General features: G+C 45.1%; 1 protein-coding gene across 3 annotated transcripts in view; it reads left to right on the forward strand.

Moving 5' to 3' along the window:
* Window positions 1–14,032, forward strand: part of hdac8 (histone deacetylase 8) — a 125,226-nt gene that overhangs the window by 22,096 nt on the left and 89,098 nt on the right. For all 3 annotated transcript variants that reach the window (XM_070883027.1, XM_070883029.1, XM_070883028.1), the window contains exon 4: window positions 10,025–10,166. In XM_070883027.1, coding sequence (XP_070739128.1) covers window positions 10,025–10,166 — 142 coding nt within the window. The remainder of the gene's footprint in view (window positions 1–10,024; window positions 10,167–14,032) is intronic.

Here is a 14,032-nt window from a genome sequence, read left to right on the forward strand (position 1 = left end):
CCACAAGTTTGATGGGCTGAATGGCTTTCTTCTGTGCAGTAAAATTGATGATTCTATGATGGGGGTATCAGTAAATAGTTCTCATGGCAGGATGTAGGTTGATTTCCTACTTGGATGGCAACAGCCTCAAAATCAAAAATGAGCTTTACTATGTGAGAGCGAGAACTTTAGCTTGAAAGTAATGTTTATCTTTGATTAAAAAAGGGAGAAAATAGAATGAGAGTAAACTAGCAAGAAATGTAAAAACAAATTGCAAAAGTTTCTACAAGTATGTAAAAAAGAGAGTAGCAAAAGTAAGCATTGGTCCCTTAGAGGCTGAGACTGGTGAAATTATAATGGGGAATAAGGAAATGGCAAAGACTTCAAACAAATATTTTGTATTTGTCTTCACAATAGAAGGCACAACAAGCATACCAAAAATAGTGGGGAACTGAGGAACTTACAGTAATTAATATCCGTAGAGAATAAGTACTTGAGAAGCTAACAAATCCCCTGGACCTGATGGCCTATATCCTAGGGTTCTAAAAGAGGTGGCTGCAGAGATAGTGGATGCATTGGTTGTGATCTTCCAAAATTCCCTAGATTCTAGAAATGTTCCAGAAGATTGGAAGGTAGCAAATGTAACCCCGCTATTCAAGAAAGAAGGGAGGGGCAAAACGGGGAACTTACAGGCCAGTTAGCCTGACATAAGGAAGTGGTAACAGGGCACGTAGAAAATTGGCCCCACCAGCAGCCTCCCGCCCCACTGACCAGAACTCATTCCCCCCCCCGCTCCCCCGAGGACGGTGATCGGAACCATCCCCCCTCCTTGCTTGGGTCAGGGATCGCACCTACCTGGTCTCCAGCCTCTTGTTCAGCCTGTCAATTAGGCTGACTTCTGGGCCTGGAATCTGCCGATGATGTCACATTTCTGGGTTTCCCATGCTTTACTGGGCTCCCGGCAGGTCTGAACTTCAAAATTCTAACCATAGTGATTTATTTTTAAAATGAACAAGTGAGCAGAAAACACACAAAAATGACTTGTTTATCTCAGCCATTGCATTGGTAATCAATGGTACAAATCAACCTCTTCCCATCATGTGCCACCACACTACCAATATTTCCAGCTTCGATGGAATTTTGGTACTCAAGAAGTTAACCTTGTCTTATTGCACTTCCTACAAAAAGGCTGATTGTCACAAACACAGCCTCTCATGGTTTCCAAAAAGTAATGAGTTTGTGAAAAGCACGGTGTCTCCTGTCTGTGTCATAAGAGGACCCTTGGCATTGCTCGGGCTGCCAAGCCTTTCTCCTGTTGCTAGGTGTTATGCAGCCTCAGACTGTGCCTCGCAATAACTCTATAGATAAGGATTAGTGTCAGTCAGGTTGTCTGAAAGCTGGGACCATTCCAACATAGAGGAATTTGAGCTCACAGAACTCTCATTATCTTTCACGTAAACCTGATCTAACAAAAGATCTTCTGTGGAACTGTTAGCAGCCAATTTTGGGAAAAGACAAAGGCAACCAGACTGGTGTTTTCTACCCTGAAATCCCCACTCTCTGGCTCCCAGTTGGCTTTGGAAGGGGGAAAAAAGCATTTCTGTTGCTTTCTGTGGTAGAAACAAAGGCCTCGTGCTCTGGTGTTCAATGAAATAGAATGAAGTATGCAAGGGGTATGTTGTCGATGTAAATTTGCAGTATTGTTCAAATCTTTCCTATTTCAGGTTAATCTGACATGCTGAAGTTTAATACACTCTTTATTTAAATTATAATTTTCCTTTGTTTCTCCATGTTTTTGGGAATCATTCTGTGCTGAAGTACTGCCAAGTGACCCGTTTCTAATCCTGTACTATCATGCATCTGGTAATGAGGCGACCCCCACATAACCGAGGGTGACTTGATCTTCCCCTCACTCACTATCTCTTCCTATGGACTGCCTAAGATCCATAAGAGTTTTCAGAATAGTAAATGACGACATTCAAATACTGTTTAAACATTTTTAAAATGTAATAATCTGTACATTCTTTTGGCCCAGATAGTGTGTGGTGTGGGCTGACCTAAGAAAGGTCTTTAAAAAGAGAGTGACTCACCCTTTGGCAAAAAATTGCATTGAAATTCAGGCTGATATGAGGCATTAGCTGATATTTATAAACTGAAGAAAGACAATTATCTCAAGCTGAGTTGTATTTGGAGCTCTTTAATGCAGAGCAACTTCATGCACTCTGCGTGATAATACAGTTCATGGGAGTTGTGCAAAAATTATGTAGGTTTGACTTGCACTCTGATTTTTATTTAATTCCCACGAGCTCCCTCCCTGGAGGAGGGAAATGGAATGATTAGTTGATCTGGGGAAAATGAGTTACTCCGGGAGGCTTAAGTGTTCTGGTCTGATATGATGCATCTCCCAATGGTTAGCTGATGAGCAGCAGAGGCCTAGGAACAGATTGCATAAAGGTTTCTTTCAGCTCAGGAAATGGTATGTGGCATTGGAGAGGCTGAAAAGGAAGAGCAAATGGCTTTCTTGACAGCTCGGTGAGTATATCGTGAATAGCAAAACTAAATAGAGTGATTCAATTATCAGTCTGTGCTGAATTAGCTAATTGCAGCTCGAGCAATGGTAGAGGTGCTACAATTAGCTTCAACAACCCTTTGTTATGAAAAGAAAAATCAGTCAGGGTTCTTGCACCTGGTCGTTATCCAGTTCTGAAAGTGTGCGTGACTGGAGGTTTGCGGACAGAATTAGCCTCAGTTGTAATTTCTCCAGCAGTTGGATAGCTGGATGCCATGCATTTTCAAAGCTCGCATCTGAGTAATAGCCGCTTGAATGAATGGCCATGGAATCGTACCTCAGCAAGGACTTAACACTCTCAGGGAAGCAGGGAAGCAGGAGGCTGAACATCAGAAAACATTTTTTTTTAAGTAAGAGGCAGAGGATAAACTGATGTTAGAAAACAATGTCTATTCTGTGGCTCGGGTTGCCCATAGTTCAGGGTTCCCATCTGCCATTGACTTGGTTTAACCATTCTTTGTTAGGAATGGTTAAGAAAGGACATTAGCTTGTATGATGTGGAATCTTTATGGGTAGAGCTGCAGAACACCAAAGGGCAAAAATCGTTCGTGGGAGTTGTGTACAGACCTCCAAACAGTAGTAGTGATGTTGGGGAGGGCATCAAACAGGAAATTAGGGGTGCATGCAATAAAGGTGCAGCAGTTATCATGGGTGACTTTAATATACATATAGATTGGGCTAACAAAACTGGAAGCAATACGGTGGAGGAGGATTTCCTGGAGTGCATAAGGGATGGTTTTCTAGACCAATATGTCGAGGAACCAACTAGGCGGGAGGCCATCTTAGACTGGGTGTTGTGTAATGAGAGAGGATTAATGAGCAATCTCGTTGTGCGAGGCCCCTTGGGGAAGAGTGACCATAATATGGTGGAATTCTACATTAGGATGGAGAATGAAACAGTTAATTCAGAGACCATGGTCCAGAACTTAAAGAAGGGTAATTTTGAAGGTATGAGGTGTGAATTGGCTAGGATAAATTGGCGAATGATACTTAAGGGGTTGACAGTGGATGGGCAATGGCAGACATTTAGAGACGCATGGATGAACTACAACAATTGTACATTCCTGTCTGGCGTAAAAATAAAAAAGGGAAGGTGGCTCAACCGTGGCTATCGAGGGAAATCAGGGATAGTATTAAAGCCAAGAAAGTGGCATACAAATTGGCCAGAAATAGCAGCGAACCCGTGGACTGGAAGAAATTTAGAACTTGGCAAAGGAGGACAAAGGGTTTGATTAGGGCAGGGAAAATAGAGTCCGAGAGGAAGCTTGCAGGGAACATTAAGACGGACTGCAAAAGCTTCTATAGATATGTAAAGAGAAAAAGGTTAGTAAAGACAAACGTAGGTCCCCTGCAGTCAGAATCAGGGGAAGTCATAACGAGGAACAAAGAAATGGCAGACCAATTGAACAAGTACTTTGGTTCGGTATTCACTAAGGAGGACACAAACAACCTTCCGGATATAAAAGGGGCCAGAGGGTCTAGTAAGAAACATAGAAAATAGGTGCAGGAACAGGCCATTCAGCCCTTCTAGCCTGCACCGCCATTCAATGAGTTCATGGCTGAACATGCAACTTCAGTACCCCCTTCCTGCTTTCACGCCATACCCCTTGATCCCCCGACTTCATCTAACTCCCTTTTGAATATATTTAGTGAATTGGCCTCAACTACTTTCTGTGGTAGAGAATTCCACAGGTTCACCACTCTCTGGGTGAAGAAGTTTCTCCTTATCTCGGTCCTAAATGGCTTACCCCTTATCCTTAGACTGTGACCTCTGGTTCTGGACTTCCCCAACATTGGGAACATTCTTCCTGCATCCAACCTGTCCAAACCTGTCAGAATTTTAAACGTTTCTATGAGGTCCCCTCTCATTCTTCTGAACTCCAGTGAATACAAGCCCAGTTGATCCAGTCTTTCTTGATAGGTCAGTCCCACCATCCCGGGAATCAGTCTGGTGAATCTTTGCTGCACTCCCTCAATAGCAAGAATGTCCTTCCTCAAGTTAGGAGACCAAAACTGTACACAATACTCCAGGTGTGGCCTCACCAAGGCCCTGTACAATTGTAGCAACACCTCCCTGCCCCTGTACTCAAATCCCCTCGCTATGAAGGCCAACATGCCATTTGCTTTCTTAACCGCCTGCTGTACCTGCATGCCAACCTTCAATGACTGATGTACCATGACACCCAGGTCTCGTTGCACCTTCCCTTTTCCTAATCTGTCACCATTCAGATAATAGTCTGTCTCTCTGTTTTTACCACCAAAGTGGATAACCTCACATTTATCCACATAATACTTCATCTGCCACGCATTTGCCCACTCACCTAACCTATCCAAGTCACTCTGCAGCCTCATAGCATCCTCTCGCAGCTCACACTGCCACCCAACTTAGTGTCATCTGCAAATTTGGAGATACTACATTTAATCCCCTCGTCTAAATCATTAATGTACAATGTAAACAACTGGGGCCCCAGCACAGAACCCTGCGGTACCCCACTAGTCACTGCCTGACATTCCGAAAAGTACCCATTTACTCCTACTCTTTGCTTCCTGTCTGACAACCAGTTCTCAATCCACGTCAGCACAGTACCCCCAATCCCATGTGCTTTAACTTTGCACATTAATCTCCTGTGTGGGACCTTGTCGAAAGCCTTCTGAAAGTCCAAATATACCACATCAACTGGTACTCCTTTGTCCACTTTATTGGAAACATCCTCAAAAAATTCCAGAAGATTTGTCAAGCATGATCTCCCTTTCACAAATCCATGCTGACTTGGACCTATCATGTCACCATTTTCCAAATGCGCTGCTATGACATCCTTAATAATTGATTCCATCATTTTACCCACTACTGAGGTCAGGCTGACCGGTCTATAATTCCCTGCTTTCTCTCTCCCTCCTTTTTTAAAAAGTGGGGTTACATTGGCTACCCTCCACTCGATAGTAAATGACTGTCAATGCATCCGCTATTTCCAAGGCCACCTCCTTAAGTACTCTGGGATGCAGTCCATCAGGCCCTGGGGATTTATCGGCCTTCAATCCCATCAATTTCCCCAACACAATTTCCCGACTAATAAAGATTTCCCTCAGTTCCTCCTCCTTACTAGACCCTCTGACCACTTTTATATCCGGAAGGTTGTTTGTGTCCTCCTTAGTGAATACTGAACCAAAGTACTTGTTCAATTGGTCTGCCATTTCTTTGTTCCCCGTTATGACTTCCCCTGATTCTGACTGCAGGGGACCTACGTTTGTCTTTACTAACCTTTTTCTCTTTACATACCTATAGAAACTTTTGCAATCCGCCTTAATGTTCCCTGCAAGCTTCTTCTCGTACTCCATTTTCCCTGCCCTAATCAAACCCTTTGTCCTCCTCTGCTGAGTTCTAAATTTCTCCCAGTCCCCAGGTTCGCTGCTATTTCTGGCCAATTTGTATGCCATTTCCTTGGCTTTAATACTATCCTTGATTTCCCTAGATAGCCACGGTTGAGCCACCTTCCCTTTTTTATTTTTACGCCAGACAGGAATGTACAATTGTTGTAATTCATCCATGCGGTCTCTAAATGTCTGCCATTGCCCATCCACAGTCAACCCCTTAAGTATCATTAGCCAATCTATCTTAGCCAATTCATGCCTCATACCTTCAAAGTTACCCTTCTTTAAGTTCTGGACCATGGTCTCTGAATTAACTGTTTCATTCTCCATCCTAATGCAGACTTCCACCATATTATGGTCACTCTTCCCCAAGGGGCATCGCACAATGAGATTGCTAATTAATCCTCTCTCATTACACAACACCCAGTCTAAGATGGCCTCCCCCCTAGTTGGTTCCTCGACATATTGGTCTGGAAAACCATCCCTTATGCACTCCAGGAAATCCTCCTCCATCGTATTGCTTCCAGTTTGGCTGGCCCAATCTATGCATATTAAAGTCACCCATTATAACTGCTGCACTTTTATTGCATGCACTCCTAATTTCCTGTTTGATGCCCTCCCCAACATCACTACTACTGTTTGGAGGTCTGTACACAACTCCCACTAACGATTTTTGCCCTTTAGTGTTCTGCAGCTCTACCCATATAGATTCCACATCATCCAAGCTAATGTCTTTCCTAACTATTGCATTAATCTCCTCTTTAACCAGCAATGCTACCCCACCTCCTTTTCCTTTTATTCTATCCTTCCTGAATGTTGAATACCCCTGGATGTTGAGTTCCCAGCCCTGATCATCCTGGAGCCACATCTCCGTAATCCCAATCACATCATATTTGTTAACATCTATTTGCACAGTTAATTCATCCACTTTATTGAGGATACTCCTTGCATTAAGACACAAAGCCTTCAGGCTTGCTTTTTTAACACCCTTTGTCCTTTTAGAATTTTGCTGTACAGTGGCCCTTTTTGTTCTTTGCCTTGGGTTTCTCTGCCCTCCACTTTTCCTCATCTCCTTTCTGTCTCATAGGTTCCCATCCGCCTGCAATATTAGTTTAACTCCTCCCCAACAGCACTAGCAAAAATTCCCCCTAGGACATTGGTTCCGGTCCTGCCCAGGTGCAGACCGTCCGGTTTGTACTGGTCCCACCTCCCCCAGAACCGGTTCCAATGCCCCAAGAATTTGAATCCCTCCCTGCTGCACCACTGCTCAAGCCATGTATTCATCTGCGCTATCCTGCGATTCCTACTCTGACTAGCACGTGGCACTGGTAGCAATCCCGAGATTACTACTTTTGAGGTCCTACTTTTTAATTTAGCTCCTAGCTCCTTAAATTCTTTTCGTAGGACCTCATCCCTTTTTTTAACCTATGTCGTTGGTACCAATGTGCACCACGACAACTGGCTGTTCTCCCTCCCATTTCAGAATGTCCTGCACCCGCTCCGAGACATCCTTGACCCTTGCACCAGGGAGGCAACATACCATCCTGGAGTCTCGGTTGCATCCGCAGAAACGCCTATCTATTCCCCTCACCATCGAATCCCCTATCACTATCGCGCTCCCAATCTTTTTCCTGCCCTCCTTTGCAGCAGAGCCACCTATGGTGCCATGAACTTGGCTGCTGCTGCCGCCCTCCCCTGATGAGTCATCCTCCCCAACAGTACTCAAAGCAGTGTATCTGTTTTGCAGGGCGATGACCACAGGGGACCCCTGCACTATCTTTCTTGCACTGCTCTTCCTGTTGGTCTTCCATTCCTTATCTGGCTGTGGACCCTTCTTCTGCGGTAAGACCAACTCACTACACGTGATACTCACGTCATTCTCAGCATCGTGGATGCTCCAGAGTGAATCCACCCTCAGCTCCAATTCCGCAACGCGGACCGTCAAGAGCTCGAGGCGGATACACTTCCCACACACGTAGCGCCCAGGGACACCGGAAGTGTCCCTGAGTTCCCACATGGTACAGGAGGAGCATATCACATGGCCGAGCTCTCCTGCCATGCCTTAACCTTAGATACACTTAAATTGGTAATAACAATGTTACAGTTCACTTACTGATATAAAAAATAAAAGAAAAGCTACTCACCAATCGCCAGCCAATCACTTACCTCATTGGCTGTGACGTCACTTTTTGATTACTTTCTACTTCTATTTTGCTTTCTCTCCCGCTGTAGCTGCCTTTTATAGGTCGCTCCCCTCTCACCAACTGCCGCTGGCTCTCGATCTCCCGCTGGGCCTTTTATAGGTCGCTCCCGCGTCTCACCAACTGCCGCTGGCTCTCGATCTCCCGCTGGGCTTTTATAGGTCACTCCCCTCTCACCAACTGCCGCTGGCTCTCGATCTCCCGCTGGGCCTTTTATAGGCCGCTCCCCTCTCACCAGCAAGAAGAAGGAGGAACTGAGGGAAATCCTTATTAGTCGGGAAATTGTGTTGGGGAAATTGATGGGATTGAAGGCCGATAAATCCCCAGGGCCTGATGGACTGCATCCCAGAGTACTTAATGAGCTGGCCTTGGAAATAGCGGATGCATTGACAGTCATTTTCCAACATTCCATAGACTCTGGATCAGTTCCTATGGAGTGGAGGGTAGCCAATGTAACCCCACTTTTTAAAAAAGGAGGGAGAGAAAACAGGGAATTATAGATCGGTCAGCCTGACATCGGTAGTGGGTAAAATGATGGAATCAATTAAGGATGTCATATCAGCGCATTTGGAAAGAGGTGACATGATAGGTCCAAGTCAGCATGGATTTGTGAAAGGGAAATCATGCTTGACAAATCTTCTGGAATTTTTTGAGAATGTTTCCAGTAGAGTGGATAAGGGATAACCAGTTGATGTGGTGTATTTGGACTTTCAGAAGGCTTTCGACAAGGTCCCACACAAGAGATTAATGTGCAAAGTTAAAGCACATGGGAATGGGGGTAGTGTGCTGACGTGGATTGAGAACTGGCTGTCAGACAGGAAGCAAAGAGTAGGAGTAAATGGGTACTTTTCGGAATGGCAGGCAGTGACTAGTGGGGTACCGCAAGGTTCTGTGCTGGGGCCCCAGCTGTTTACATTGTACATTAATGATTTAGACGAGGGGATTAAATGTATCTCCAACTTTGCGGATGATGCTAAGTTGGGTGGCAGTGTGAGCTGCGAGGAGGATGCTGTGAGGCTGCAGAGTGACTTGGATAGGTTAGGTGAGTGGGCAAATGCATGGCAGATGAAGTATAATGTGGATAAATGTGAGGTTATCCACTTTGGTGGTAAAAACAGAGAGACTATTATCTGAATGGTGACAGATAGAAAAAGGGGAGGTGCAATGAGACCTGGGTAGTCATTGAAGGTTGGCATGCAGGTACAGCAGGCGGTTAAGAAAGCAAATGGCATGTTGGCCTTCATAGCGAGGGGATTTGAGTACAGGGGCAGGGATGTGTTACTACAGTTGTATAGGGCCTTGGTGAGGCCACACCTGGAGTATTGTGTACAGTTTTGGTCTCCTAACTTGAGGAAGGACATTCTTGCTATTGAGGGAGTGCAGCGAAGGTTCACCAGACTGATTCCCGGGATGGCAGGACTGACATATCAAGAAAGACTGGATCAACTGGGTTTGTATTCACTGGCGTTCAGAAGAATGAGAGGGGATCTCATAGAAATGTTTAAAATTCTGATGGGTTTAGACAGGTTAGATGCAGGAAGAATGTTCACAATGTTGGGGAAGTCCAGAACCAGGGGTCACAGTCTAAGGATAAGGGGTAAGCCATTTGGGACCGAGATGAGGAGAAACTTCTTCACCCAGAGAGTGGTGAACCTGTGGTATTCTCTACCACAGAAAGTTGTTGAGGCCAATTCACTAAATATATTCAAAAAGGAGATAGATGTAGTCCTTACTACTAGGGGGATCAAGGGGTATGGCGAGAAAGCAGGAATTGGGTACTGAAGTTGTATGTTCAGCCATGAACTCATTGAATGGCGGTGCAGGCTCGAAGGGCCGAATGGCCTACTCCTGCACCTATTTTCTATGTTTCTGTTTGATAACCTCTCCCCATTTCTATATTTTTCAGGTTATGACTGCCCTGCAGCAGAAGGAGTGTTTGATTATGCTGCAGCGGTAGCTGGGGCCACTCTGACAGCTGCACAATGTCTGATGGACAAAAAATATCAGGTGGCAATAAACTGGCCTGGGGGATGGCATCATGCAAAGAAGTAAGTGCCTGGAAAATAATTTGTTCACCCAGCAAAATAAGGGTTTAAACAAAATAAATTCAAAAAATTACTTTTCTAAAAAGCCTGGGCTTGAAGTTGATGTTTTCCCCAGAGTTGTGATGCTATGTGCTGAATTTGGATTGTTCAGTTTGAACTTTGAACATGTTTAGTGCACCTCATTTCCCAGGATTCATCAGCACTGTTCAGTCAGCTGGATTGCTGAGATCACTTTTGTTACAGCCCAGCACTTTTTGCCCAGTAGCTTCTCTTGAAATAATTTTGAAACACACAATGATGAATTTCAAAAGCTGTACTAAAATAAAATTGATAAGCTTTTTAAAATGTTTTAAAATTATGTTTGAGAGAGAAAAGTAACACTTCTGATTACATGCATTTTGTGTTTATATAAACTTAAAAAATGGATTTAATAGAGGTTGAAAGACAGATGAGATAGAGATACAAGTCAAAGAGAGGTGATGGAGGGTTATGTGCTTTCTTCATTTAATGTTAATCAGTTTTCAAAAAAAGTTTAACATTGAAGCCAACTAATTGCCTCACCTCTGTTTTATTCTTAGAAAAGGCCAATAAGTATTGCTTCAAACATGTGTGAGACGGTTAAGAGACAGAGAGGGGGATTTGAGAGAAAAAAGGGGTTGAGATGGTAACATTTTCACCACTTCTTCCTACCATGTTCTAAGCCCATAACACTTACACCAACATTCCAGCCTAAGTCACTGTTCATCAAAACGCAAACATTATCTGCAGCGGTTAACTTGTGAATTAGAGCCTAGCTAACATTCAGTTGAGTTACCAGCAGGAGAGAGAACAGAGAGGAAGAGGGGAGGGGGGAAGGAGAGTGATGGGGGAGAATGTCGCCTCAACTTAGGGTTGTCTACGGTTTTGTTTCTATAAAGCAGAGGGATTCTGATGAATATCTTCATTAGGTGTGGGGCTTGTAGTGTGGGGCTGGTTGGCAATCAGTAACTAGTGGGGTGCCACAGGGATCAGTGCTGGGACCCCAACTATTTACAATCTGTATTAACGACTTGGAAGAGTGTAACGTAGCCTAGTTTGCTGACGGCACAAAGATGGAAAAGCAATGTGTGAGGAGGACACAAAAAATCTTCAAACGGACATAGACAGGCTAAGTGAGCGGGCAAAAATTTGGCAGATGGAGTATAATGGTGGAAAGTGTGAGGTCATGCACTTTGACAGAAAAAAATCAAAGAGCAAGTTATTATTTAAATGGAGAAAGATTGCAAAGTGCTGCAGTACAGCGGGACCTGGGGGTACTTGTGCATGAAACACAAAAGGATAGTATGCAGGTACAGCAAGTGATCAGGAAGGCCAATGGAATATTGGCCTTTGTTGCAAAGGGGATGGAGAATTAAAGCAGGAAGTCTTGCTACAGTTATACAGGGTATTGGTGAGGCCACACCTGGAATACTGCGTGAAGTTTTGGTTTCCATATTTACGAAAGGATATACTTGCTTTGGAGGCAGTTCAGAGAAGGTTCACTAGGTTGATTCCGGAGATGAGGGGGTTGACTTTTGAGGAAAGGTTGAGTAGGTTGGGCCTCGACTCATTGGAATTCAGAAGAATGAGAGGTGATCTTACTGAAACGTATAAGATTGAGGCGGCTTGACGAGATGGATGTAGAGAGGATGTTTCCACTGATAGTGGAGACTAGAACTAGAGGGCATGATCTTCGAAACAGGGGCCGCCCATTTAAAACTGATATGAGGAGAAATTTCTTCTCGGAGGGTTGTAAATCTGTGGAATTTGCTGCCTCAGAGAGCTGTGGAAGCTGGGGCATTGAATAAATTTAAGACAGAAATAGATAGTTTATTAAACCATATGGGGAGTGGACAGGGAAGTGAACCTGAGTCCATGATCAGATCAGCCATGATCGTATTAAATGGCGGAGCAGGCTCGAGGGGCCGTATGGCCTACTCCTATTTCCTCTGTTCTTATGTATGTGGTTGACCTCAATGGGAGAGGCAGGTGATTGATGCATCAGCGGAGGGGAATGTGGGAGGGAAAGTTTTGTTTTTTGAGAAGTGGCGGATGCCAGAGACCATTTTGTTTTGTCCCGGTTAGGTGGAACAATATTTGTGTGATAGGTTTTAAATGCTACCGTGCTACCAAATTTTTTTAATTACTGATATTCCTTCACTACTTTCCTCACTCTGCCTCTCCACTGAATGACTTCTCATCCTCGGGGATTTCACCCTCCATTTTAATTCATCATGCTCTCTCTCCTGAGTTCACTAACCTCCTATCCTCCCTTAATCGGTCCCTCCATGTAAACTCCCCAACCCATATTCACGGCCACCCCCTCGACCTTGCCATCTCTCGTGGCCTCGCTACTCCCATTGTGTCAGTCACAGATAAGGCCATCTCTGACCACTTCCTTGTATCGCTCTCCACCCACATTCCCCTTCCCTAGCCCTGACCTCAGATCTTCCCAGTTTCTCTCCGATCTCCTCTCATGACCTTTCCAAGCTCATCCTGTTATGTTCAGAATAGCTCCACGAGACTGTGTTATAAACTCAAACCATTGTGACCTTGGTCTCTTTAATATAACTCCAAAGAGAAACAGCAACGTGGTGCCCTGCCTTTTATACCTGCTTGCACCAGGGTACACCGGTGACCCATAGGTCTCCCACAGGTGTACCCTCTAGTGGCAAGTCTTACATGCAGGTGAGGTTCACATTCATAACACATCCTGTCCATGAGACCCACTTCCTGCTCCCTTTAGCCTATTCCCCACCAAATTGCTGACCACCCAACTTCCTTTTCTGGCTCCCATGTTAGCTGACATTGTTGACGGTTCTCCTCAGGTACTGTCCCCCTCTCCCTCAAATCTGCCGTCATAACCCCTCCTCAAACAACCAACCCACAATCCCTCCATCCTTGCAAACTATCGACCCATCTCCAACCTCCCTTTCCTCTTCCAAAATCCTTGAACATGTTGTCTCCTCCCAAATCTGTGCCCATCCTTCCCGCAATTCTATGTTTAATTCCCTCCAATCTGGTTTCCGCGCCTGCCACAGTGCCGAAAAGGCTCTCATCAAAGTCACAAATTACATCCTTTGTGACTGTGACAAAGGCAAACTATCCCTCCTCCTCGTCCTTGACTTGTTTGTGGCCTTTGACGTGGTTGACCACTCTATCCTTCAACGCCTCTCCACCGTCATCGAGCTGGGTGGTACTGCACTCGCCTGGTTCCATTCTTATCTATCGAATTGTAGCCAGAGAATCACCTGCAAAGGCTTCTCTTCCCGCCCTCGCATCGTTGCCTCTGGTGTCCTCTAAGGATCTATCCTTGGGGCCCCCCTCCCTTTCTCATCTACATGTTGCTCCTTGGCGACGTCATCCGGAGCACAGCGTCAGTTTCCACAAGTACGCTGATAACACCCAGCCCTACCTCACGACCACTTCTCTCGACCCCCTCCATGGTCTCTTAAATTGTCAGACTGCTTGTCCGACATCCAGTTCCAGATGAGCAGAAATGTCTTCCAATTGAATATTGGGAAGACCGAAGCCATTGTTTTCGGCCCCCGCCACAAACTCTGTTCCCTAGCCACTGACTCCATCCCTCTCCCCAACTTCTGTCTGAGGCTAAGCTTTCGACCACATATCCGCAGCGTAACTAAGACCACCTATTTCCACCTCCGTAACATCGCCTGACTCCGCCCTTGCCTCAGCTCATCTGCTGCTGCAGCCCTCCTGCATGCCTTTGTTACCTCTACACTTGACTATTCCAATGCACTCCTGGCTGGCCTCCCACATTCTACTCTCTGTAAACTAGATGTGATCCAAAGGTCGGCTCCGTGTCCTAACTTGCACCAAGTCCTGCTCAC

This window comes from Pristiophorus japonicus, chromosome 6 (assembly GCF_044704955.1).
Source record: "Pristiophorus japonicus isolate sPriJap1 chromosome 6, sPriJap1.hap1, whole genome shotgun sequence".
NCBI classification, from domain to species: Eukaryota; Metazoa; Chordata; class Chondrichthyes; family Pristiophoridae; genus Pristiophorus; species Pristiophorus japonicus.